General features: G+C 37.7%; 1 protein-coding gene across 1 annotated transcript in view; it reads right to left on the minus strand.

Annotated features, from left to right (window-relative positions):
• LOC107565684 (neural-cadherin-like) overlaps positions 1–27096 on the minus strand; it is a 222178-nt gene that overhangs the window by 7042 nt on the left and 188040 nt on the right. Inside the window, exons 12-16 of the mRNA XM_016250944.1 lie at positions 24692–24859; positions 21188–21437; positions 14829–14956; positions 7497–7683; positions 3898–4041 (exon numbers count right to left, since the gene is read on the minus strand). Of these exons, the coding sequence (XP_016106430.1) occupies positions 3898–4041; positions 7497–7683; positions 14829–14956; positions 21188–21437; positions 24692–24859 (877 nt within the window). The remainder of the gene's footprint in view (positions 1–3897; positions 4042–7496; positions 7684–14828; positions 14957–21187; positions 21438–24691; positions 24860–27096) is intronic.

Consider the following 27096-nt stretch of genomic DNA (forward strand, 5'->3'; position numbering starts at 1 on the left):
CAGAGGAAATAAAGTCATAGGTTTGGAATGAAGTGAGGGGGAGTAAATGATCATTTTCATTATATAACTATACATTTAATCTTACATATTTAAAAAGGGTGTTTTTATTATTTATAATTTTTTTTCTTTAAGACACTTTGGTTGCTATGAGATGAAATATCCACTGAAGTAATGTGGCAGTTACATCGCAAATTAATTGTTTCTCAATATTGGTGTTAGTCCAGGAATTTCATCTGGTGTGAATACTCATAATATTATTATTTTTACAAGCATATTAACTTCTCCTCCATTGTTGTTCAGTCATGGTATAAGTAGGATGTGACATTGGTTGGTGTGGTATTTGTCCTGCCTCTCCTCCACTGTGACTGGACGGCTAGATAAAAAGTGACAGTGATGCATTTTACTCAACGCTGAACATTTTTCAACTCTCAATAGCAAGAAAAAAATGCACAGTGTAAAATAGACTCTCAGCGCCTCATCACGCTTCTGCCGTTTTTGAAAATATGTGCTCCCACTAAAAACATTTGAAAAATATGCTAGTCTCACAAGAAAAAAAAATGCTTTGGTGGACACACAGCCTAACACACTATGACAAACTGATTGTATGGTGTTAGATAAAATTGGCTGGCACATTTAATAGGACATGAGAACAATCTCACTAAAAAAATGGATTTCGGTCTCAATCACCTGTGTTGTGAATGTAGCCAATGAGAGCTGCAGTACAGTAGACCACAACTACACTTGAGTATGCAAAAATACTTGTGACCTCACAACACGGCAAACCACATAGTTTTAAGATTGTGTGTTATTTGAATCCAGCCAGTCTGTGATATTTAGGTTCTCTGTTGCTCAAATGTCTTTGTGCTAACTTAATTTGCAGGTCAGAGTTCACCAAACCTGAACTTTTGTACACATTTCATTCATAAGCGAACGGATGTAAGTGAATGGAGCACAAAGTCGAAACCAGCTTAAAAGAAAAGTTATAATAAATGTTTGGATCCCCTGTTGAGCTCTGATAATTAAACAGTGAAAGATGCAATGCATGTGTTTTGAGCATGCTATTTTATTACATTCTTTATTACTCTATTATTTTATTACTTATTATTTTGTATTTAGGACTAAATCTCTCAGAGGTAGGTAATACATGCAAAGAGACGTCATATAAACAAATAACCCAGTTAAGCAAACAGAGCAAAAACACTCCTGCTTAACAGTCCTTCAGATCTTGCAGTGTGTTTGGATATCCCTGCTGGTACGAGGTTAATGAATAGGGAACGACACATTAGGAGCCTTATCGCCATTTCATCTCCACCATCTCTTGTTGCCTAGGGTACCACCACAAAATTGCATTAGGGAATATTTGGCTTATCTGCATTTTCTGCTAATGCACAGAATCAAGCGCAGCTTCCTTATGCAAGTACAGATGTACTATGATGTCTCGCCAGTTTCCCGTGGCTCTGCAACAGTGGCTGCGAGGGTTAAGTCAGAGCTGCAGAGAAAGCTCAAATCCATCCATCAGGGTAAAGTTTCAGGCTCAGGGAATGTCCAGCCACTCCGGGCTGTATTATGATGAATGACTGATACAAGAATTCCCTTCCTCGCTCCGGCATCTAATCATGGATTCAACTGGACCACAGGGAATTACACGCTTCAGTAGTGCATCTATATACCAAGACAGGCTGGCTGATGAGTTATGTAGACTATCCTCTTTGTGCGTGTTTCTGGAGTGTGTGATAAAACAAATATATTAGCCAAGGCTTTTGAATGGCAATGTATGAGGCTGGTTATCTTGGGAGCAGCATTTGTTATGTTCTCAGGGTATATTGATGAGGAACCAACTGTCTCCGTCTCTCATTCACGAGTGGTACAGATGTTATTGCATGGAGCAGAAGAATATGAGAGCAATAGCTTGGAGACAAACTCAAACTCATGGGAACATGTTCTAACTGTGTTTCATTAATATCGCTGTGTGCTAGCCAAGCCCTGTGAGAGGTTTATGCCCTAATGTAATCCAACTGCAGTAACACTGTAAATATTGAAAGAATCAATATTGATCTTCCTTTTTTCCATATTTTTTAAATTCTGAATTAATCTTTAAATATAAAATTAAACATATAATAAAAATGTACAATTTTACCTTATAATTAATTATGTTGTTGATTTTTTTTCTTCTTCATAAATTCATTATTCTACATTTCCTTTACAACTTGTACAAAATATATCAAGTTTTGAAGATCACACCTGAGCTGTGATGTCAGGTTCTCAAATCTACGACCCTCATTTTCACTCCTAGTCAACACTCCATATTTCCCACTTCCATCTTACAAATGAGCATATTGTTTCTGTGATATTTAGGTTCTCTGTTGCTCAAATGTCTTTGTGCTAACTTAATTTGCAGGTCAGAGTTCACCAAACCTGAACTTTTGTACACATTTCATTCATAAGCGAACGGATGTAAGTGAATGGAGCACAAAGTCGAAACCAGCTTAAAAGAAAAGTTATAATAAATGTTTGGATCCCCTGTTGAGCTCTGATAATTAAACAGTGAAAGATGCAATGCATGTGTTTTGAGCATGCTATTTTATTACATTCTTTATTACTCTATTATTTTATTACTTATTATTTTGTATTTAGGACTAAATCTCTCAGAGGTAGGTAATACATGCAAAGAGACGTCATATAAACAAATAACCCAGTTAAGCAAACAGAGCAAAAACACTCCTGCTTAACAGTCCTTCAGATCTTGCAGTGTGTTTGGATATCCCTGCTGGTACGAGGTTAATGAATAGGGAACGACACATTAGGAGCCTTATCGCCATTTCATCTCCACCATCTCTTGTTGCCTAGGGTACCACCACAAAATTGCATTAGGGAATATTTGGCTTATCTGCATTTTCTGCTAATGCACAGAATCAAGCGCAGCTTCCTTATGCAAGTACAGATGTACTATGATGTCTCGCCAGTTTCCCGTGGCTCTGCAACAGTGGCTGCGAGGGTTAAGTCAGAGCTGCAGAGAAAGCTCAAATCCATCCATCAGGGTAAAGTTTCAGGCTCAGGGAATGTCCAGCCACTCCGGGCTGTATTATGATGAATGACTGATACAAGAATTCCCTTCCTCGCTCCGGCATCTAATCATGGATTCAACTGGACCACAGGGAATTACACGCTTCAGTAGTGCATCTATATACCAAGACAGGCTGGCTGATGAGTTATGTAGACTATCCTCTTTGTGCGTGTTTCTGGAGTGTGTGATAAAACAAATATATTAGCCAAGGCTTTTGAATGGCAATGTATGAGGCTGGTTATCTTGGGAGCAGCATTTGTTATGTTCTCAGGGTATATTGATGAGGAACCAACTGTCTCCGTCTCTCATTCACGAGTGGTACAGATGTTATTGCATGGAGCAGAAGAATATGAGAGCAATAGCTTGGAGACAAACTCAAACTCATGGGAACATGTTCTAACTGTGTTTCATTAATATCGCTGTGTGCTAGCCAAGCCCTGTGAGAGGTTTATGCCCTAATGTAATCCAACTGCAGTAACACTGTAAATATTGAAAGAATCAATATTGATCTTCCTTTTTTCCATATTTTTTAAATTCTGAATTAATCTTTAAATATAAAATTAAACATATAATAAAAATGTACAATTTTACCTTATAATTAATTATGTTGTTGATTTTTTTTCTTCTTCATAAATTCATTATTCTACATTTCCTTTACAACTTGTACAAAATATATCAAGTTTTGAAGATCACACCTGAGCTGTGATGTCAGGTTCTCAAATCTACGACCCTCATTTTCACTCCTAGTCAACACTCCATATTTCCCACTTCCATCTTACAAATGAGCATATTGTTCTACCCATCATCCAATGCCCCTCCTCATCTTCACCTACCTTCATCTTCATCATTAGCGCTGACTGTGAGGATGGTGGAGCCCACGTCAGCATCCTCATCCACGTCGACTTCATACACAGACTGCGCAAACACCGGCTTGTTATCGTTCACGTCGCTGATGAAAATACGCACATACGCAGTATCTGACAAGAGTAGAAACACACAAGATTAGCAATTTGCGTTCAGACATTACTCTTATCTTACTTCCCTTTTCTCGTCTTTCTTACATTCGAGTGTTTGCCTATTTCCCACTTCTCTTTCTCTCTCTCTCTCCTCCCTCCCATCTTTGTAAATATCTGACATTTCCAATCCCATCAAATTCCTGTGCCTTCTGTTTGTCTCATTCATTTTCTGACCATCTTCATCTCTCCATCTTCTTCTCATGCGTGTGGCTCTACGTCGTGTCTGAAGTCATTAGGTGATGTGAAGAACCCTGGGAGTTGTGTGTTTACTGAGTGCAAGCAAGTGAAATTTGTGATACTTGCCCCATTTAAATGAGCTCTATGTGATATAGTTATCAGTAGACACATCAATTACAATCTGCTGCTTAAGATAAGAGCAATTATTAAAGGAAAAGTTCACCCAGAAATGAAAGACAGAGGATATTTGCACACAGCATAAATAGTGCTATGCTATTTATACTTTGTGCAGATAGTGGCAGATACCTTTCACACTTCAGTGTATTGTAGTACAATATAAAAACTGTGCAATAATGATAATAACAAATTCAGTGTATATATTATATATATTTTTAATCATAAATGGAAATATGGCTGCCATATTGGGACCTTACTTGTTTCTTAATCCCTAAATCCCAACCCCTTAACCGTATTAAACCTCCAATAAAGGTGAGGACACCTCATCCTATTTCAATTAAAGGCCTATTAAATTATCCAACACACTTTAATTCCAATAATAAATACCTTTTGGGCTTTATTTCACTTTATTTGCACTTTTTAAATATTTTATTAATTTTTATTTCAAAAGAAATGCTTCTCCGAGCTGATATGCGACTGGAACAAGAAGAATGGAATCAGAAAAAAGCAGATTCAAACTTGGGTTGGTTGCATCAAAATCACTTACCCTCATGTTGTTCCAAAACGTTATAACATGATTTCTTCAGTGGAACATATAAGAAGACATTTTGAAGAATACTGGTCACCAAAAAGGTTTGGTAACCACTGAGAAGAGATAATCTCTCAATATATATATTTTATGTTCCACTGAAGAAAGTCATACAGGTTTAGAATGACAGGAGACATTTCATTTTTATGTGAACTATATCCCTTTAAAGCAAAAAAAAAATCATATGCTACTTTAACAATCAAACATGCCGTGACCTTTTCAGAGCCTTCAGTTCAGTCAGGGCTGTGAGAGGCAGATAGACTCTGATTCGAGTCTTGATCCTGCTCTCTTTCTGACATGTTATGTTGTGTAAAAAGAGCACAGCATACGCTTAGCTGCCACTCTTTGACAGGTTGGCATGTTGTTCAGAGCCCCGTCATGAAGGCACAAATGCAGAGGCCCAACTCTGTTGTGTCATTTTCTGCTCAAAGAGAACTTGTGTTGTTTTGTTTCCTTGTCATATTGACATTTTGACAGCATCTTAGTACAATTAGCATTCACATGTTTCTGAGTAATTATGTGTGTGTACATGTGACTCTCCGCTAATCAACACTCTGTCTCCTGTGTGCTCAACCATATTTGACACTGCCGTGTTGTCAATTTGATAATCTACATTTGTGTATTTCACTACAGTTGTAAGTGTGTTGGAGTGCACGACTTCTCTATTTGGAGTGCAGGGCAAACGGTGAGCAGACAGACAGAGAGAATTGGAGCAGATTCATTTCTTTCTCAGACTGTCCCTGCTGCTCCCTGATATTTCCCCCTCTCCTTTGGCACCTTCATCAACATTTAAAGCAGCAACTTTTATCTAGCTGACTTCAAGTGTTAGTGGGTTATTTAGGCAAAGCAAAGGCAAAAGAGACACTGTTAATATTCCACACAATGAATGAAAAATACATTTGTGTGAGATTCTGGCTAGCCCTGTGGTCTAACAAATCCAATCAAACTGTCACGCTGTCTATATTAAACAAGGATTATGCAATGTAATATTTTATGCAGCTAATGGAAATATTCCCCTGAACTTTAGATCCTCTTTAGCTCTGTATTGTGAAGTCCCACAACCCCACTGGCTATGTTCAAACAGTCAGTGTTTGTGACTGACAGCTGTAATTACTAACTTGTATGAATTTTGAATAAATTCTTGTTTATTGATAGCATCAGTGACCCTAATGACAGTGACAAACACATGCATTAAATATTGTCTGCATGATTCCTGAATATTTAAGAGAGGCATTTTGATTTTAAAATGGGTTATATAGTGGAAGTCGTAATCAAAATGTGCGAGAATTAAATTGTATTTATAGCAGCCTAATACCGACTGCAAGTGTCATATTGCTTTTATACAACAGTTCAATAAAGCTGTTATTGAATAACTTTCTTTCCAGACACAATTGTCAGCAGTGGAATTTACTTTCTATTAAGAATATATATTTGCCCCCTTAAACTGATTTCAAGGAGTGTATTATAAGTATACACTGTCTTTTATGTAAAATTCTTATATTTTATTAAATTTAGTTTAACAACTATAATGCTGTTACCAATCAAATGAAATCAGTGCCAACAAAATCCTTCTTTGGACTGCAGATGTGGCTCAGAAGCTGCATTAATCTCATGACATTATGAACTGCTTTAATTTAAGTAAAAAAAAATGTTCAGAGTGCAAACCAATCTTGAGTACAATCAAACCAATGAGTGAGTCTTAGATTCAGTCATCCATTGAATCAAATCATTCAAGTGGCTGATTAATTCAGGAACCACGCAAATGGATGTCTTTAAAGGTCATTGATTCACTGATCTGCCTAATTCATTCAAAAATCCAGTGGTGTTTTGTTCGTAGAGGTGCAACAGTTTTGTTGTGGCTTTGTGTGGATTTATTTTCATTGGTGAAACTGTCTGAAAAGTAAGTCACTTAATATCAACATCTTGTGTATTGGACTGTGGTATAAAATCATTATCATATCAGCACTTGTGATAGTATTCGGGAAAAACAGCTTACATTGATATTGCTTAACTATATGCTATGTTATAAATATAAAGACAAGAACCCGTACAGGGGCACTTTCTGCCCCCATCTCAAAATTAGGGGCATTTTTCAGTCATTTTAGTGGTATTTTTGACCCATACTCCCATTAACTTCCAACCCTGATTGTCAGTTACTTTGTGTATTTCTGCACCACACACAGTAGTAGCATTCCTGAATAAAAGTGTTTTTGAATTAATTAGTTCAATGAATGATTCAATTACTGAACTGTGGCCATCTATTGATTTACAAGCACGTAACAATGTTACAAACAGAAATCCAGTCCCGGTGATTTTGGACTGTATATCAGAATTTTTGTAATGCTGCTCAACCAATCAGATTTGAGGATGGGAAGTAACTGTTGTATAATGTATAATAAGTGTGAATATTTTCCCTATTTTCATATTAGCTTTAACCATTTACTGTAACTCTGCCACATAGGGCTTGCTGTACCTGAGTTAGGCTGTCCATGCTTCCCTGGCCTGGCTGATTCCCAGCCATCTACTGACTTCACTTCCAAAAGGTAAGATTCCTTGGTCTCTCGATCAAACACAGCCTCTGTGTAGATGGTGCCCAGCTCAGGATCAATGCGGAAGTACTGATAGTCTCCACTACGGTCATTCAGTAGGGAGTATGAGATCTGAGACACAACAAAAAAAGAAATTGGCAAAAATAAATGAAATACAGAGGAGAAATAATGCCAAATCTGTCACAGAACAGTTAACAGGGTTGTGTGAAAAATGTATTAAAGCCACCATGAAATCAAAATGGAAAATATAATTTTTTAATGGAATACTGTAGTGTTTATTATAAATAATTTATCAGTACACTTCATTATTTTTTTTAAAATTCATATGCCCTCGTAATCTTTAATCAAAAACGTTAACCTCCCCTCCCCCTCAAAACGACTCATCTTCTCTTCTGGTCACGAGCTATGGTGCAAGGGCAGAGCTAGGGACATGAGGGGTAAATGCTGGGATAAACAACAGGGGGAAAAGCTGAAGCTGATGCTTCACTTTATAGCACTGACACCAGTCATGAGGGAGTACGTTACCCCTAAACATTGAAAAGATATTAGGATATTATGACAACATAACTCATAGGACATCGCAAACAATTTTTTTTCATGAATATGACTTAACCTGATGGAGGACGCGCTCAGTCATTCAGGCAGTCTCGCTCTCTTTCTCTCTCTCTCTCGCACGCGTGCGCTGTTTAGGCATGTTTTGTGCCATTGACCGTCGTCGTCATCCTTAATAGATAAAACATTTATTCATGCTTGGGTGTCGGCTGTGAATCCAGAGAGTAATCCCCCACCACTAACTGCAAACTAGCATTCAGATCTGCCTCCATTTTGTTAGCAACGCCCCAGCTTCCAACGATCCAATCAATTCCCGAAGGACGAAATCAAGTCCCGCCCTCTCATTTCAGATGCCGTTTCACTCGGATATACAGTATGTCACAGTAGAGAAGAAAAGACAATCGCAACTTCCATTTCGTGCCGACTTTAACAATTAATACTGGTTTTCCTATGTACATGTTACTGCCTATGTGCATGTATATGCGTGTCAAACGCTATTCCGCCTCATCTAACCACATGTAATTAAACAATCCAGCCTTTTCCCCATAATTTATTCACCAATCGTTCTGACCTGAAGTTGAGACCTCCTGTTTTGTCAATAATGCCTGTAACGCATATTGCATATTTGCAATTTCCCAGCAGGTAAAGCAGAAATCAAGGCCATTCAAGTTAAGAATAATGAAGCTAATCTAGATATCCAAAACTGTTGAATTGAGGAAGAAGTGCCAACTGCTGTTTCAACAAGGCCCAAACAACAATTACCAGACAAGCTGCTCTGAATGGCTGCACTAAACCAGCATGGTGTGAGTATCAAATGATGCCCTGCCGGCCACATTAGAGCTGAGAACACAAGTAAGAGGCTGAATTAAATGTAAAAGGCATAATAAAATGATTGCAGGGGTCAGATTAATAAAACATGCAGCAAACCCCATCTGGCACAATATGGGCTGTGTGTGAGGGGGTGTTGTAGAGAAAATAATGATATTAGCATTCACACCCACAAATGACACTCATTATTGTGCCATTGCATGGCATTTGTAATTCAGAGGACTGCTGAAAGGCACATGTTCACTATTGACCAATAGAACGACAGAAACATACTCAAAAGTTTGGAGTCTGCAATATATATAGTACATTTTGTGTTATAAATTTATATAGCAAGGACAAAAGCATTGATCAAGTGATAGTACAGACTTTTATAATGTTGTAATAATATATATTTCAAATAAATGCTGCTGTTTTTGAACTTTCTATTCATCTAAAGGATCCTAAAAAATTTATTATAGTTTCCACAAAAACATTAAGTAGCCAAACTTAATGATTTCTGAATGATCATGTGACAAACTGGAATAATGGCTTCGAAAATCCAGCTGTCACCATAAAATAAATTACATTTTAAAATATATTAAACTAACAGATACTTTCTACTGTAATAAAATTATTATTTCACAGTATTATTGTTTTACTATATTTTTTGATCAAATAAAAGCAGTCTTATTAAGCATAAGAGACTTCTACCAAAACATTTTTAAAATATTTTGAATGGTGGAATGATATATAGAATGACAGACTGCATATCATTCTAATTAAAAATATAAGTGACATGTCTTTGAACGTGTGCAGTACATACATTTATCTACAAAATAATGAAATATAAGAGCTACAGACATGTTTGCCTTCCCACTGAAATATGATAGAAATACTGCAAAGAAATAGTAGCCAGTGTTCTATCAGAAGAAATGTTTTGGAGGTCATAGTGAGATACAGTATAAAGATAATTTCATTCATCCTCATTTAAAACGTGGCTGTATCACAAATGTTCTTTGAATTGTACAGATCTTTCAAAAGTGAGCATATTGTTTAGCATAGTGTACTGTATGAGCACAGTGTTTACAGACGGATGTTGACTGAGTGAATAACTATTTCAATTGAAAAACACTAGTTCATACCTTCCCATTCAGTCCCAGGTCAAGATCATTAGCTGACACCTGGAGAACTAGAGTCCCAATTTCCGCCCCTTCAGTCACAGATGCCTCGCATATGGAGGAGGTGAAGAATGGAACGTTGTCATTGACATCTGTCAACAGCAGACAGTCAAACAGTCAAACTTGACAAACAATTTGTATAATATTTTCATCAGTTTTCTTTGGTTGGTACAAAAGGAAAGACTTTCAGTTGGCTTTATTGTAAGTCTGTTACACACTGATATTGGGCTCCCTGTCATTCAAAGAAAATTAATAATGTGGCCTTGGTGCACATAACATATGTACGTACAGTTTTAACAAGAAATTACTCATGTGGATCAATATTTAAGCATTTACATCATACATTACAACTGATGTATGCATCAGTTTGACCTCTTTAGGTGGAGTTTCAGCCACCTGACTATGAAGCAGAAATTATCCATGGTAGATTGAGGGAAGTTAAAATGCACTGGTTACTAATGTATCATTGGTTTCCTGAGATAAGGGAAGGAGCGTTGTGTCGCTGACACTTATGGGGAAACTCCTGTTCACTCTGATACTGAAGCCTGATTTGTTCACGTTCGTGTAACTGCATGAAACAATGGCACTTCAACCCGCAAAAAGGGGAGGAGCTGACCGCTATACAAGTCGGCTCTGAGTGCCATTTCATCAGAATCTTTCAACTGAAGTAACAGTCATTGTCTTTAGTCATTAGTCATTTGCGTGCAGCCTTATAGCACGGCAGCCTACACAATGCTCACTCCCTTATCTCAGGGAACCGAGGTTACGTTAGTAACTGGAGCATTTCCCTTTCGAACGGTCTCTCCTGTTGCGTTGCTGATGCTTATGGGGAGCTCATCCAATAGCTCCTTGCTTTAAGCAAGTGCAGAACGAAGCCACTCTGCGAGCCCAGCCCCGGATCACCCGCACTGAGGGCTCCTGTAAGCATAAGCCAATAATGAGACCCAAGCCACTTAGGATGAGGACTATATAGCATAACCCTCTCCACTTACAAGTCAAGTCTCCTTTATTTATATAGCGCTTTTAACAATACAGATTGTCAAAGCAACTGTACAGCATTAATTAGGAAAATAGTGTGTCATTAATGAAAAATTACAATGGTAAACACTCAATTTTCAGTTAAAGCTGCAGTCCATAAGTTTTGCCTCTTTGTCGCCATCTCTGTGTGAAAACCTGTAATTGCAGCTGTGTGCGGAATTGTATTCCATACGTGGGGTTGTGCTCCAGCGCAGATTAATCTAATGTTTTGTGGTGAATGTGTGGTAGTCAGTCACGGCACCGGTGTGGATATTTACTGTACTTCACAATCCCAGATTCTAGCCTACTAGTCTTGGAATATATGACCCAAATAAGAAATTTCACCGTATACTGTCATCTAAACAAGTAAGTAACAAGTCTGCCACATTTGTTCTGACCAACTGGGGAAAAAATTATTACAGTAAATCATGCTACCACTGGTGATTAAGTGTAATGATTGGTTAGCTCATATCACATCAAACCGTGCATATTATTATTATTGTTATATTTTGTTCTCAAATTATCAATGTTAACATCAGCATTGCGTGACTATGAGTATAGTGTATATTAGCGTGTGATTTCAGTTTCTGTACAGTCTAATCTCTAATTGTCATACCATTCGAATTTCATATTAAGAAATTATTTTTAGCCAAAAAGCAAATGATGCTCCCTTCGAACTGGTTGTCTTTAAAATACAGATCTTGTGTAATCCCAGGCTATCTGTAATCAGATGCACATTTAAAACTGGAATATAATTTAATTTCATTCACATGTGTTTCATAAACACATAATCCTTTCTGAATTACAATACGCCATCAAAATGATAAAATAAATTATTCAAGCTGCTGTGAGAAAAGGCTATAAATGATGCGCCACCTGCAGGATCCGCACATGCGATATAGCCTACTAGCCAGGACAACTTATTTATGTTTACAGATGTGACTTAATGACGCAGTACCATGTTTGAATTTCCCACGAAAACCTACCCGTACCACTCAAATTAGAAAACATTATTATAAGCTTACCGTTGTGAATCGGACTAAACTAAGGTGATAGTTTTGAACATTGGTTGGTCATGTACTTGCTCAACTATTGATTTCGGATCATTTTTAACCAAAAAAAAAGTTACGGACTGCAGCTTTAAAGGCAGTTCATCATTGAATTCAGTAATGTCATCATCCAGCTCAGTTCAGTTTAATTAGTATTGGTGCAATCAAGTCGATGATATCGCTGGAAATTAAGGGTCCCCAACTAAGCAAGTCAGAGGCGACAGCGGCAAAGAACCAGAACTCCATCGGTGACAGAATGGAGAAAAAACCTTGGGAGAAACCAGGCTCAGTCGGGGGCCAGTTCTCCTCTGGCCAGACGAAAGTAGCAGTTCAAATCCAGGCTGCAGCAAAGTCACATTGAGCAGAGGACTCAACTGGTTTCTGTGGTCTTGTCCCGGTGGCTGTCTAGGAGACAAGGTCTTTACTGGGGATCTGTCTCTAGGGCTCATTTAGTTGTCCTGGTCTCCGCTGACATTCATGGCTGTCGAGGTCATCTCTAGGTCCTAAAAACGTTAACCTCCCCTCCCCCTCAAAACGACTCATCTTCTCTTCTGGTCACGAGCTATGGTGCAAGGGCAGAGCTAGTGACATGAGGGGTAAATGCTGGGATAAACAACAGGGGGAAAAGCTGAAGCTGATGCTTCACTTTATAGCACTGACACCAGTCATGAGGGAGTACGTTACCCCTAAACATTGAAAAGATATTAGGATATTATGACAACATAACTCATAGGACATCGCAAACAATTTTTTTTCATGAATATGACTTAACCTGATGGAGGACGCGCTCAGTCATTCAGGCAGTCTCGCTCTCTTTCTCTCTCTCTCTCGCACGCGTGCGCTGTTTAGGCATGTTTTGTGCCATTGACCGTCGTCGTCATCCTTAATAGATAAAACATTTATTCATGCTTGGGTGTCGGCTGTGAATCCAGAGAGTAATCCCCCACCACTAACTGCAAACTAGCATTCAGATCTGCCTCCATTTTGTTAGCAACGCCCCAGCTTCCAACGATCCAATCAATTCCCGAAGGACGAAATCAAGTCCCGCCCTCTCATTTCAGATGCCGTTTCACTCGGATATACAGTATGTCACAGTAGAGAAGAAAAGACAATCGCAACTTCCATTTCGTGCCGACTTTAACAATTAATACTGGTTTTCCTATGTACATGTTACTGCCTATGTGCATGTATATGCGTGTCAAACGCTATTCCGCCTCATCTAACCACATGTAATTAAACAATCCAGCCTTTTCCCCATAATTTATTCACCAATCGTTCTGACCTGAAGTTGAGACCTCCTGTTTTGTCAATAATGCCTGTAACGCATATTGGCAATTTCCCAGCAGGTAAAGCAGAAATCAAGGCCATTCAAGTTAAGAATAATGAAGCTAATCTAGATATCCAAAACTGTTGAATTGAGGAAGAAGTGCCAACTGCTGTTTCAACAAGGCCCAAACAACAATTACCAGACAAGCTGCTCTGAATGGCTGCACTAAACCAGCATGGTGTGAGTATCAAATGATGCCCTGCCGGCCACATTAGAGCTGAGAACACAAGTAAGAGGCTGAATTAAATGTAAAAGGCATAATAAAATGATTGCAGGGGTCAGATTAATAAAACATGCAGCAAACCCCATCTGGCACAATATGGGCTGTGTGTGAGGGGGTGTTGTAGAGAAAATAATGATATTAGCATTCACACCCACAAATGACACTCATTATTGTGCCATTGCATGGCATTTGTAATTCAGAGGACTGCTGAAAGGCACATGTTCACTATTGACCAATAGAACGACAGAAACATACTCAAAAGTTTGGAGTCTGCAATATATATAGTACGTTTTTTGTTGTAAATTTATATAGCAAGGACAAAAGCATTGATCAAGTGATAGTACAGACTTTTATAATGTTGTAATAATATATATTTCAAATAAATGCTGCTGTTTTTGAACTTTCTATTCATCTAAAGGATCCTAAAAAAATTATTATAGTTTCCACAAAAACATTAAGTAGCCAAACTTAATGATTTCTGAATGATCATGTGACAAACTGGAATAATGGCTTTGAAAATCCAGCTGTCACCATAAAATAAATTACATTTTAAAATATATTAAACTAACAGATACTTTCTACTGTAATAAAATTATTATTTCACAGTATTATTGTTTTACTATATTTTTTGATCAAATAAAAGCAGTCTTATTAAGCATAAGAGACTTCTACCAAAACATTTTTAAAATATTTTGAATGGTGGAATGATATATAGAATGACAGACTGCATATCATTCTAATTAAAAATATAAGTGACATGTCTTTGAACGTGTGCAGTACATACATTTATCTACAAAATAATGAAATATAAGAGCTACAGACATGTTTGCCTTCCCACTGAAATATGATATAAATACTGCAAAGAAATAGTAGCCAGTGTTCTATCAGAAGAAATGTTTTGGAGGTCATAGTGAGATACAGTATAAAGATAATTTCATTCATCCTCATTTAAAACGTGGCTGTATCACAAATGTTCTTTGAATTGTACAGATCTTTCAAAAGTGAGCATATTGTTTAGCATAGTGTACTGTATGAGCACAGTGTTTACAGACGGATGTTGACTGAGTGAATAACTATTTCAATTGAAAAACACTAGTTCATACCTTCCCATTCAGTCCCAGGTCAAGATCATTAGCTGACACCTGGAGAACTAGAGTCCCAATTTCCGCCCCTTCAGTCACAGATGCCTCGCATATGGAGGAGGTGAAGAATGGAACGTTGTCATTGACATCTGTCAACAGCAGACAGTCAAACAGTCAAACTTGACAAACAATTTGTATAATATTTTCATCAGTTTTCTTTGGTTGGTACAAAAGGAAAGACTTTCAGTTGGCTTTATTGTAAGTCTGTTACACACTGATATTGGGCTCCCTGTCATTCAAAGAAAATTAATAATGTGGCCTTGGTGCACATAACATATGTACGTACAGTTTTAACAAGAAATTACTCATGTGGATCAATATTTAAGCATTTACATCATACATTACAACTGATGTATGCATCAGTTTGACCTCTTTAGGTGGAGTTTCAGCCACCTGACTATGAAGCAGAAATTATCCATGGTAGATTGAGGGAAGTTAAAATGCACTGGTTACTAATGTATCATTGGTTTCCTGAGATAAGGGAAGGAGCGTTGTGTCGCTGACACTTATGGGGAAACTCCTGTTCACTCTGATACTGAAGCCTGATTTGTTCACGTTCGTGTAACTGCATGAAACAATGGCACTTCAACCCGCAAAAAGGGGAGGAGCTGACCGCTATACAAGTCGGCTCTGAGTGCCATTTCATCAGAATCTTTCAACTGAAGTAACAGTCATTGTCTTTAGTCATTAGTCATTTGCGTGCAGCCTTATAGCACGGCAGCCTACACAATGCTCACTCCCTTATCTCAGGGAACCGAGGTTACGTTAGTAACTGGAGCATTTCCCTTTCGAACGGTCTCTCCTGTTGCGTTGCTGATGCTTATGGGGAGCTCATCCAATAGCTCCTTGCCACTCTGCGAGCCCAGCCCCATCTCCTGTTGCGTTGCTGATGCTTATGGGGAGCTCATCCAATAGCTCCTTGCTTTAAGCAAGTGCAGAACGAAGCCACTCTGCGAGCCCAGCCCCGGATCACCCGCACTGAGGGCTCCTGTAAGCATAAGCCAATAATGAGACCCAAGCCACTTAGGATGAGGACTATATAGCATAACCCTCTCCACTTACAAGTCAAGTCTCCTTTATTTATATAGCGCTTTTAACAATACAGATTGTCAAAGCAACTGTACAGCATTAATTAGGAAAATAGTGTGTCATTAATGAAAAATTACAATGGTAAACACTCAATTTTCAGTTAAAGCTGCAGTCCATAAGTTTTGCCTCTTTGTCGCCATCTCTGTGTGAAAACCTGTAATTGCAGCTGTGTGCGGAATTGTATTCCATACGTGGGGTTGTGCTCCAGCGCAGATTAATCTAATGTTTTGTGGTGAATGTGTGGTAGTCAGTCACGGCACCGGTGTGGATATTTACTGTACTTCACAATCCCAGATTCTAGCCTACTAGTCTTGGAATATATGACCCAAATAAGAAATTTCACCGTATACTGTCATCTAAACAAGTAAGTAACAAGTCTGCCACATTTGTTCTGACCAACTGGGGAAAAAATTATTACAGTAAATCATGCTACCACTGGTGATTAAGTGTAATGATTGGTTAGCTCATATCACATCAAACCGTGCATATTATTATTATTGTTATATTTTGTTCTCAAATTATCAATGTTAACATCAGCATTGCGTGACTATGAGTATAGTGTATATTAGCGTGTGATTTCAGTTTCTGTACAGTCTAATCTCTAATTGTCATACCATTCGAATTTCATATTAAGAAATTATTTTTAGCCAAAAAGCAAATGATGCTCCCTTCGAACTGGTTGTCTTTAAAATACAGATCTTGTGTAATCCCAGGCTATCTGTAATCAGATGCACATTTAAAACTGGAATATAATTTAATTTCATTCACATGTGTTTCATAAACACATAATCCTTTCTGAATTACAATACGCCATCAAAATGATAAAATAAATTATTCAAGCTGCTGTGAGAAAAGGCTATAAATGATGCGCCACCTGCAGGATCCGCACATGCGATATAGCCTACTAGCCAGGACAACTTATTTATGTTTACAGATGTGACTTAATGACGCAGTACCATGTTTGAATTTCCCACGAAAACCTACCCGTACCACTCAAATTAGAAAACATTATTATAAGCTTACCATTGTGAATCGGACTAAACTAAGGTGATAGTTTTGAACATTGGTTGGTCATGTACTTGCTCAACTATTGATTTCGGATCATTTTTAACCAAAAAAAAAGTTACGGACTGCAGCTTTAAAGGCAGTTCATCATTGAATTCAGTAATGTCATCATCCAGCTCAGTTCAGTTTAATTAGTATTGGTGCAATCAAGTCGATGATATCGCTGGAAATTAAGGGTCCCCAACTAAGCAAGTCAGAGGCGACAGCGGCAAAGAACCAGAACTCCATCGGTGACAGAATGGAGAAAAAACCTTGGGACGCAGTGAGAGCACTCCGTACTGGTGAGCGCAGCCTCTGCATGGGTTCCCTGTCTGAGTCACACTTGCATCGCGACATTTGAAACAACGCCGCTGGAAATTTGCTCAGAAATTTGCTTAAATACACCGGATAGCCACAGGGGAAGGCTTCTGGATTCTTCTGCTGCCGGGGGTTCCTTCTCATGGTGGTGAACTGCAGGCTGAGCTTCTTTCTTCTTCTTCGGCTTCTTGCTTGCAGAGTCAGCGAGGAAATGATCTTCGTCACTGAAGGAGAAAAATTCTGACAAAATGGCACTCTGAGCCGACTTATATAGTTGGCTCCTCCCCTTTTGGTTGGTTGAAGCACCACTGGTTTGTACAGTTACACAAACATGATCAAATCAGGCTTCAGTATTAGAGTAAACAGGAGTTGCCCCATAAGTGTCAGCGACGCAATGGGAGAGACCGTTTGAAAGGAAACTCTGGCTTTCCATCAGAAACAAATCTGACTTATCTTAACTCTGACATTATGTCTTATCTAAACCTTATTACATTAGTGGATTCTATGTGTTCAAGAGGAAATTAAGACCAAGCCTACTCTCCTAAAATGTGCTGCTCCCAGTACTAGAAGGGACATGAGGACATTGGCATTTAGGGTAAGATCTTTAATGGGTTCAATGATTCCAGACACTAATCACCATCTGATGTACTTTGAGGTTTTAATTTTCTATCAGCCAAAGCCGTAAACCATGAATTAAACAGGAAGGCCAAATCCATTACGACCTCCTCCATCCAGCAATCCCTCATTTCGATCTGCCTCTCCCCCCCTCCTCTCTTTTGAACATGGCACTGGCTGTACTCTTTCATAGAGAAAGAAGCACTGGTGTAAATAAGTCAAAAGCAACAGAACATATTATTTGTCTGTGGCTTACGCTGAACGATAAAGTGTTTCCTATGAAGATATTACCATTCAGATTACAAAACTGATCCTGATAAGGTGCCAGTGTCCTCATAGATCTCCAGATGTATTAACATACATCTTTTAAATGGGTCATAAGATGTGATTTCAATTTTTCCTTTCTCTTTGGAGAAACAATAATGTACAGTATGTGGAAAAGTATGTTTTTGAACCTTAAACCGCATAAACATTTCATTACACCAAATACACAAAATAATGTTATTTTTAGCAGCATCATATGACACCTTTAAGAATGCAGTACTTAAAATATGTATGTTAATACATCTGGAGTTGTAGGAGGACTGTTTCTGGAGTTGTAGCTGGTTCAGTATTATGGAGCAGTCATAACTGGGGGAGAGCAAATGATTCATCCATGAAGAGAGAGCCAGATTAACACTGCGGGGCAAACTCTGTAAATTACAGGGGAAGTACAGAGACTTCCTGCACTGGAAGAGATGAACACAGAGGAATACTTAAGTAGAGGCAAACCGACAGGGTGGGATGAAATAAAGGCTATTAAAGAGTCGTGGCTACAGGACATATTCCACAATAATCAGAGTTTAAGAGCATGATTGGATTATAAAAAGAAATTAACAAGTGTAAGGACAAGGAACAGGAATTCAAACAAGAAATAGATTAAAAGTTGTCATTTTAAATGTGATTAAAGTGTAGATATTAAGACACTTTGATAAGAAATAAAGTGCAGGCAAAAACTATCAATTTTAATGGTTTGTAAACAAGCACCACAGTGACAAGCACAGAACTCTGTTCCTTTTAATCAATTCCATCTGACTTAAAATGGTCTAAATTGAATGTTTACATGCATCCTAAGCTCCACAATTTGGTGAAAATATCAATTTGTGTCATATGTATTCTTAACATAATCTCTGCACATGCAAAGAGCTGCATTTCATGTTACACTACACTTTACATCTCATTATAGTCAAAATTCTGTATTTATACACTATTGTGCAAAAGTCTTAGGCCATTAGTATTTTAACCAACAAAAAAATGCCAGTTACTTCTATCTTTTGCTGAAGTGTGTCAGTAGAAAATATCAGTTTACATTTCAAAACATTTCTTTTACCATTAATTGTAGTAATCCAGTTAGATTTTTGTCTGCACAAGGAGTCTTGCAGCAGCCAGTGCTCCACAGAGATTTGATCTCACCATCATCCAGTCCGTCTGGGATTACATGAAGAAACAGAAAACAGACAGACTAAATTCAGAAGAACTGTGGCAACGTCTCCAAGACACTTCAAGAATCCTACCTGCAAAGCTACCTGAAAAACTAGTGCACCCAGGACAAAAGTTGTTTTAAACGCAAAGGTTGGTCACACCAAATGTTGGTTTGATTTAGTTAATTGATAAATACAATCTATCTATGATATTATTTTTGAAAGCATCCTCACTTTTTTTACACAAGTGCCTAAAGCTTTTCACAGTATTGTATCTTTGCAGGAAGGTTTCTTGAAGTATCTTGGAAACGTTGCCACAGTTCTTCTGGATTTAGTCTCTCTCAGTTTTTTCCGTTTCTTCATGTAATCCCAGACGGACAGATGATGGTGAGATCAGATCTCTGGTGGAGCACTGGCTCTTGTCAGACTTCTTGTGCATACACAAATCTCACTGAATTATTACAATTGAATAGTTGAATTGAATTGAATAGTGAAAATACTAGCGGCCTAAGACTTTTGCACAGTACTGTATATGTTTTGACAGTTACATCAAAGCTATGCTGAAATGTTTCAGGCCTGTAATACCTTTCTGTAATATCTACCTCATGTCCTTTAAATTATTTGAACTTAGTTTCTAACTACATGCATAGTGTTGTCCTTCACTGTACTGGTTGTGCATACAAGGTACTTTTAACTCTTAAATGCATAAATGTTTCGCCAATCATTATTACATATTCGGGTCTTTAGCGACCCGGGCAAACAGTATATATCCAGCACGGATAGATCTCTAACTGCTGCAATAGCAAAAAACTCTTGATATTTTAAGAACAATTACAGAAGAATAAAATAAAGCATGTTTTGTTACCTTTTCAAACTTAAAAGGGTTCAATTTGAGCAGATAATTTCACCATCGCTGTCATCGTTAGAGCGCACTTCCCCAGTAGGCTACATCCAGCATCTGGCTCTTATTCGCGATCTCAACTATATTCTCAAAACTATCGTTTTCAATGACTTCTTATTCAATATTTTGATCACTGACAGCTTATTCACCACATCCAGCATCAAATGGCAGTGCCATTATATTTCACTGCGTATAGTAATTGCTCTGCAGTAAAGCCATTCAAACCAGTTCAATTTTTGCTGATGATATTAGTTGCCTGCGGTAATTATGAGTGAAACGTCACGTTATCATTGTGTATAAAACAGTGCTACCTTGAGGATAAAAGATGCATTGCACATATCGAGTCATCAGATATGTAAATATAGTTGCGCAGGAAAAAATACTTGCACATTTACATAACTCGGGTCTCTCAGTTTACACACTTTTTACAAAAATTTATCAGAAAACATGCAGGCATTCTTTTATATATTACTACTTTTTTCTTGTTATATTTTTTTATAATTAATATATTGAGGAATACTAAGAAAGTTGATGTCTAACTTTAAAAAATGAAGGAGGGAGAGGGTAGAGAATGATGTCCCGGGTTGCTAAAGACCTGAGGTATGCATTTAAGGGTTAAATCTGATCTAAATTCATGAAAGGTTTATATGGAACTCTCTATTTAATGATTTATATAAGATCAGCACCACTTCTTTTAAACTGGACTGAGCTAAATCAACGTTTACATGAAGGTTTTTCATTCTGGTTGAGCTACAGCATTAGTTGGATTATTAGGCTGCATAAGAGACTGCACAGATAGGAATACACTGCCAATAGTAAATGTAACTTTTTTTTTTCTCATGACAACCTCTAAACCTGTTTCAGCTGTGCGGAGCCATATGGATATCCTTTACCTGTGATGTTTATGTGAACAGTAGTGAAGGCAGCCAGGGGAACAGGAGCCACATTCTGAGCTCGAACCCTAAGCATGAAGTTGCGGGTCATCTCATAGTCCAAGGGCTCTGCGACAAGTATAGAAGCAGAGCCATCTTCACGATTCGGGGTTAGGTAAAAACGAACAGGCATGTTGCTCTCTGGCACCAATCCATCCTCCAAGTTATAAGTCACCCTCGGGTCGCCCAGCGGAGAGGTGGCCTTGATAGTCTGCAAGGAGGAAATTGTTTTCATTTATACACTACCATTCAAAAGTTTGGGGTCAATATGATTTTAATTTAATTTAAATCAATACAATTGCAATTATTTTATACAGCAAGGATCCATTAAATTGATCAGAAGTGATCAGTTTCCTATTGGAAATGTTTCTTGACCACCAAATTGTCATATTAAAATTATAGTACTATTAAATATTAAACTGTAGTGCAATATTACCGTGTTTACTGTATTTTTGATCAAATAAATGCAGCCTTGGTGAGCATGAGCCTTTTTTTTAATCTTGCCAACCCCACATTTTCACATATTTAAAGTACTATATAATATATTATTAAAATAATAATAAATTTCATTAATAGAAGGAGAACAGCAAGAGCTATCTCTGTGCAGTTCTCTATTTTTGTATTTTTATTCATTTTCCTTTTTTCTGCCCTTTGTTCCTCCTTGCCCGGTTTATTTATGCTGTTCTTCATGAAATGCTCATCTGCATTAATAATGGTCTTAATGGAAATTAATGTATTCCAGGAAATTCTGCTAATTAATGCTTTCAGTGCATTTGTAATCGAATGAAAAAAAATAATAAAAATAAATGTCCATAAATTATCCAGTGATTCAGCGATTGGCTGACTTCCAAAATAGTGACTGTAACAAAACAACGTCCTTAAAATTTGAAACGAAGGATCAGATGATTCATGGCAGGGCTACTGAAATGCTTGAAGTGGGGACTGGAGCTTAGAGAATCTTACAATTATTTTAAATGGCATGTGTATGTGTATGTGTATGTGTGTGCGTGCCTTTGTGTACTTGTGGACTTGTGACAGGCAGTATGAAGAATCTGTGTGGTCGAGCAGAAAGCACAGACTGTCAGTCGTAACTGCCAGTAGGCTACATGACAGTAAAGTCGACAGTGTCTGGGAACTAAAGCCCCTCAAGGAATACCCAGAACCATATTTTGGAATTAAAACTTATCCACATCCATCATAGCATTCTTTCAATGCACACATGAAAGACATGGTCATTATTAATGGAGTGCCTCACAGGTGTGCTTCAAAGGCCCAAGTAATAAATCACTTAGCAGAAGCTGTATGTTTGTTTTGCCTCTTGGTTTTGGTCCTTCATTCACAGTATATTTAGTATTGGTGAAATCATCTTTATGTACTGAATATCTGTGGAGTCACTGACAGTCACTGTTTGTTACCCTGCATGACTCTGATCCTGTTATTAAGTGCAGTAAAAAAGCAGGCATAAATCTACATAATTCACATATTTGTAGATCTAGTAGTTTATAAGTGTTTAGCGTTAGGTTAAGTGCATACCACAACTGGAGTGTCTCTGACAGTGTTTTCAGGTATGACGACCTCATACGTGTCCTTCTCCCACTGTGGAGGCTGGTTCTTCACGTTAGTGATGGTGACTGCCAGCTCGACTGAACTGCTCTGATTCCCTCCATCTGTAGCGATGATCTGCCTGCTGATGTAGGTCCTCTGGAAACAGTCAAACACAATTATCGAGACGTCAAATACAATTTAAGACTATAATTTTTAGGGGTGTGCAGCGAAGCCAGTACTTGTATCTGTAACAATCACAAAATGATTTGTATCTGTACGGTACCTGTATTTGGATAAAACTGGAAGTAGGCAGAGCTTGAACCAGAACTCCGTACAGTTATATTTGATCGTTATGTTTATGGTTTTACAGCCCATATTTTTCATAGTTATCACTGAACAAATATGCACTGTTTAACTAAAATAATATATTTTTTTATGATTATAACAATTATTTATCTTCTAATAGTCGGAGCCGATTTCCTTGTATAGGCAGTGCTTCGAGATGTAGTGCGGTTGTGCTTCAAGCAACGTGAGTTCGAGGAAATGCATGGAAAAAGGCAGCTGCAACACTGCTATTTTATTCAACTCATTTAGTTACTTCACACACTTGTTACTGCGTTGTAATTTTAGAGGTTTATGTAAAACAACATGTTTTCCTTTGACTCACCGGTTCCTGCTATGTAAAGAGAACATAGTATGGAAAAAATATTTGTGTTTCGACTATTTGCTCTATTCAGTGTTCTAAAAATATATATATACACATATGATAAGCAATAAGCAAGACACAAGTTGACCATGTTCACCATCAAATACTTCTCTTTCTGTCCTAAGAGAATTGAGTCTCTGTCTTTAAATATAACATCTGTGAATCTCTGTTAATGGGGCAACTGTAAGGATATCACCACTACGGATCAGATTAATACCAAGAACAACACAAACACCATTTAACACAAGATCAGTTAGAAGGAGAACAGCAAGAGCTATCTCTGTGCAGTTCTCTATTTTTGTATTTTTATTCATTTTCCTTTTTTCTGCCCTTTGTTCCTCCTTGCCCTGTTTATTTATGCTGTTCTTCATGAAATGCTCATCTGCATTAATAATGGTCTTAATGGAAATTAATGTATTCCAGGAAATTCTGCTAATTAATGCTTTCAGTGCATTTGTAATCGAATGAAAAAAAATAAAAAAAATAAATGTCCATAAATTATCCAGTGATTCAGCGATTGGCTGACTTCCAAAATAGTGACTGTAACAAAACAACGTCCTTAAAATTTGAAACGAAGGATCAGATGATTCATGGCAGGGCTACTGAAATGCTTGAAGTGGGGACTGGAGCTTAGAGAATCTTACAATTATTTTAAATGGCATGTGTATGTGTATGTGTATGTGTGTGCGTGCCTTTGTGTACTTGTGGACTTGTGACAGGCAGTATGAAGAATCTGTGTGGTCGAGCAGAAAGCACAGACTGTCAGTCATAACTGCCAGTAGGCTACATGACAGTAAAGTCGACAGTGTCTGGGAACTAAAGCCCCTCAAGGAATACCCAGAACCATATTTTGGAATTAAAACTTATCCACATCCATCATAGCATTCTTTCAATGCACACATGAAAGACATGGTCATTATTAATGGAGTGCCTCACAGGTGTGCTTCAAAGGCCCAAGTAATAAATCACTTAGCAGAAGCTGTATGTTTGTTTTGCCTCTTGGTTTTGGTCCTTCATTCACAGTATATTTAGTATTGGTGAAATCATCCTGAATATCTGAATATCTGTGGAGTCACTGACAGTCACTGTTTGTTACCCTGCATGACTCTGATCCTGTTATTAAGTGCAGCAGGCATACAGGCATAAATCTACATAATTCACATATTTGTAGATCTAGTAGTTTATAAGTGTTTAGCGTTAGGTTAAGTGCATACCACAACTGGAGTGTCTCTGACAGTGTTTTCAGGTATGACGACCTCATACGTGTCCTTCTCCCACTGTGGAGGCTGGTTCTTCACGTTAGTGATGGTGACTGCCAGCTCGACTGAACTGCTCTGATTCCCTCCATCTGTAGCGATGATCTGCCTGCTGATGTAGGTCCTCTGGAAACAGTCAAACACAATTATCGAGACGTCAAATACAATTTAAGACTATAATTTTTAGGGGTGTGCAGCGAAGCCAGTACTTGTATCTGTAACAATCACAAAATGATTTGTATCTGTACGGTACCTGTATTTGGATAAAACTGGAAGTAGGCAGAGCTTGAACCAGAACTCCGTACAGTTATATTTGATCGTTATGTTTATGGTTTTACAGCCCATATTTTTCATAGTTATCACTGAACAAATATGCACTGTTTAACTAAAATAATATATTTTTTTATGATTATAACAATTATTTATCTTCTAATAGTCGGAGCCGATTTCCTTGTATAGGCAGTGCTTCGAGATGTAGTGCGGTTGTGCTTCAAGCAACGTGAGTTCGAGGAAATGCATGGAAAAAGGCAGCTGCAACACTGCTATTTTATTCAACTCATTTAGTTACTTCACACACTTGTTACTGCGTTGTAATTTTAGAGGTTTATGTAAAACAACATGTTTTCCTTTGACTCACCGGTTCCTGCTATGTAAAGAGAACATAGTATGGAAAAAATATTTGTGTTTCGACTATTTGCTCTATTCAGTGTTCTAAAATATAAAATTAATAATTTCTAAAAAATAAATTTATAATACAAGTAGGAAGATTTCATGACAAATATTTAGTGATCATTTGAACACGACTGAATGCATTCAAGGTGCACGTTTTCATTTTGCAGAACTCTTTAAACGAGTCTTTTTTTTAACTTCACTAAACAAATGTGCATGGGCCGCAAACCAGCAAAACATATAAAAGCAAACATGTAGGCCTAGAAGAAAATGTATCTGTATCCGGCAACGCGGCTGTTTGATTGGCGAGCGCGCTGTGCTTATTCAATCATTGCCTTTTATATATACACAAATAGTAGAACGTGTATGATGTATTATTTTAGGCAATATAAGGCCTACTCTTGCCAAGCTCTGATTGAAGCTCTGAGATGCATGGAGTGGCAACAGCAATTGCGCTCTTTTCATTCATAAAGTGTACATTCATTCACTTCACACACTCATTATTGTGTGAATTTAGAGGTTTGAGTAAAATATGGCACTGATCCCCTGGCTCACCTGTGAATCTAGCAAACACCAGACTGTGCTGCATCCTCAGCCGAATATTCGGGCAGAATTAATTATCTGTTATTCGTTTTTGAAGCCATTATCCGTGCCTTTCCGAATAAGGTATTAGGCTTCGGGCACACCCCTAATAATTTTATTCAAACCAGAGCCCAGGGTGAAATATTTGAATATGAGAAAAGAAGGAAAACAGTTTTTACAAAATATTTTAGGGATGTCAAATTTGGCATATTAGCTTAAGTTATTAAAAATATATATTTTTAACAAAATTAACACATTGAAATAATTTGATAATATGAATGTTTCAAAGAGTGCATAAAACAAAAATGAGATTAATTGCAGTTATTTTATTCCAATTTTTAACAGAATACTAATAAATCTGCATACAAAATGCACACACACACACAATATCATAAATAACAGTAGTTCATATTTTATTAAATTACTATTTCTATATTACATCTCTCTTTAAAATAGAACACTTACTTTTTACAGTATAAATGTGAAAATAGGCCTACTCCTTTTTAAAAAATTTTTAAGAGGCTGGTCCTCCACAAAGAATATAATCATATTTGGGGGTTCTTGGCATCAACAAAATTTAAAATCCCGGCAACACCAAGGATGACCTTTAAATGGAACTGTGTCAAGTGCATCAACACAACAGATAGATACAGCACTGTAATCATTGTCATCTCACTGCAGGTGCCTGTGCTTATCAGCAAAATCACCGAAGCTGTCTGTGTTCACTGCATTCAGCTTCGTATCTGCATGTCGAATGATGCGAAATGACAGCTAAACAATTTTCGCCCACCCTCTGTAATCGCACAAAGAACATATACAAATGCTCAAACACGGACACACAAAGCCTCACCATATACACCAGCCGACACAAGACCTTGGTAGTCATAGCAACAGTTTTACAAAGGTCTCTTGTCAAAGGTGGTCCGATATCAGTGTCTTTCAAACCTAAACACCTACTCACACACAAACAATCACCCCATCAGTAATCACTATTAATGCTTAAATAAGTCTTTTGTACTTCTGTGCGACGTTATTTATCTCATCAACTTCACAAAAACAAGCAGAATCTGTAAAAGATCTTGTTACCACCAAATCAATCATCTGAGCGGAGT

This window comes from Sinocyclocheilus grahami, unplaced genomic scaffold (assembly GCF_001515645.1).
Source record: "Sinocyclocheilus grahami isolate Dianchi unplaced genomic scaffold, SAMN03320097.WGS_v1.1 scaffold1017.1, whole genome shotgun sequence".
In the NCBI taxonomy this organism is placed as follows: domain Eukaryota; kingdom Metazoa; phylum Chordata; class Actinopteri; order Cypriniformes; family Cyprinidae; genus Sinocyclocheilus; species Sinocyclocheilus grahami.